Source organism: Prionailurus bengalensis, chromosome B3, assembly GCF_016509475.1.
Source record: "Prionailurus bengalensis isolate Pbe53 chromosome B3, Fcat_Pben_1.1_paternal_pri, whole genome shotgun sequence".
NCBI classification, from domain to species: Eukaryota; Metazoa; Chordata; class Mammalia; order Carnivora; family Felidae; genus Prionailurus; species Prionailurus bengalensis.
Genome location: NC_057355.1, coordinates 73,411,649 through 73,413,555, shown reverse-complemented (window position 1 = coordinate 73,413,555; position 1,907 = coordinate 73,411,649). Strand labels below are relative to the sequence as shown.

General features: G+C 42.4%; 1 gene segment (V, D, J or C); it reads right to left on the bottom strand.

Annotated features, from left to right (window-relative positions):
- Positions 1–362: 362 nt before the first annotated feature.
- LOC122468851 lies at positions 363–1,695 on the bottom strand. The segment is given in 2 exon segments: positions 363–750; positions 929–1,695. Coding segments are annotated over 2 exon segments (492 nt in total).
- Between the last annotated feature and the right edge of the window lie 212 nt (positions 1,696–1,907).

Sequence of the window (1,907 nt, the reverse complement as noted above, 5' to 3'; positions counted from 1 at the left end):
TCATTGTGGTCAGAGAGATGAATTATGTTAATTGGTCAGGGAGTCCAAGGCTGGGGTCAGCCCATCTAAACCTCAACATGGGGTAGGAGGATGCGTGGCTTGGTTATCCAGGGAAAATCCAGGTGTGGTCACCAGACAAGGAGGGATGAATGTTGGGTAGCAGAAGAGACAGATGCATATCCTGATTGGTTATGGGATTTTGCGATGAAAATACTCGTGAGACTGGGATTTTGTAACCACATCTCTTCTTTTGATACCAGATGTGGAAAGATTGTTGCTAGAACATTCATCAACTTCCTCTCTAAACCCACCAGTGCCACCCATCCCGCGTTCTGTTTACCTTTTCCTGTTCTGTGGGTTGTTTTCTCCTAAGCTCCTGGAGCAGGTGGCTGTTTCATGCTGAGCCCAGGGGGTTTTTGTAAGGCTCTCCCCGTCACTCTTCTCACCGTGGAACTTCTCCAACAGCACAGAAATAGACACCTGAGTCTGTAGGCATCAAGCCTGTGATGGTGAGACTTAGGGCTTTGTTTCCTTTCTGATGAGATACAGAATATCGTCCTTTCTTAGTGTTTGTGCTATCAGAATAAAGATAAATGATTTCAGTCATCTTTCCATTGGAAAGCTGTCGAAACCAGCTCATCACATAGTAAGTATAGCTGAGTGTGAAACTACAGTGCAAGCTCACAGATTCTTTCTCTTGTTTATTCACTGGACCTGGAGTTTGAGTGACACTCTGTGTATTGCTGGAACCTGTAGAAAAGAAGAAAAAATAACTTAGCTGTTGACATTGCTCCCAAGAAAGCTGTCACAAACATCCAAGTTTTCACCCAGAAAACAAAGTGGAGAAAGGCACAGTCAAGTTCTCTTCTAACTTCTTGCCCAAACCTCCTCCCTTGGGCCCTGGCTGCAGGGGTGGTGGGCTCCTTACCGAAGAGGATGAAAGCCACCACTGTGCACAAGAGAGCAGGCAGTCCAGACTGCATGTTGGGGCCCTTCCTGCTGGTGAAATGGCTCTTGTTCTGCCTGCCACCTGTCAGGCCCTTTGCAGTGTCCCTGGAGCTGGGTGGCTCTGTGGTCTTGCTTCTATAAAGCTGGCAGCGGGCCTCCTGCATACGTAAGTTTAGTCACACTTCCTGCTGTCTGTGTCTGCTTCCTGCCTCTCTTCCTCCAGGCCTCTCTTGTCTAATTGATTGATAACATGTCATGTGTGATTTATCATGAAATTTGTCCAATGTGGACATAACCAAAAGGGAGAAGTAGACATAAAATCCAATCATAATCTCATTACCCAGGGGTAAATGCTGTTAACATTTTGTTGCATTTCTTTCAGTATTTTTAATGCAAATATGCATACTCTCGTGGAATTGGGATCAAGTTAAAAAAACTTTTTTGTGTTGAACATAATGTGTATGAATATGCCACCATGTCATTCAATTGTACGTGAAAATGTGATTTTTACAGCTTCACACTACACTGCTGTGTAAGTGCAATTTGTTTCAACATCATTGTTTGACATTGTATTGTTTACTTTTTTGACTATTTTAAATAACAATCGGTGGGCATTGTAAATATAAGTCTTTGCATTCTGAAAATTTATATTTATGTTAACCTTGCTATTTCAAAGCTTTTAATTACGGAAAACTCAAACATCTACCAGAGAGAAGAGTGCAATAAAAGAGCACATATTCATTGTCTAGGTTGCACAATTATCAAGTCTTGGCCAATCTTGCTCATCTACACTAGTATCACCCTGAACATCTATACCTCTTCCAGTTCTGGTTCAATTAAAGCAAATCCCAGACATCATGTGGTTGTGTACTTTACTCAGAGACATGTAATGTCAGATTGTCTTTTCGGGTGTGTGTGTGTATGTGTGTTGTTAGTGACAGTTGATAAGCAATGACTAG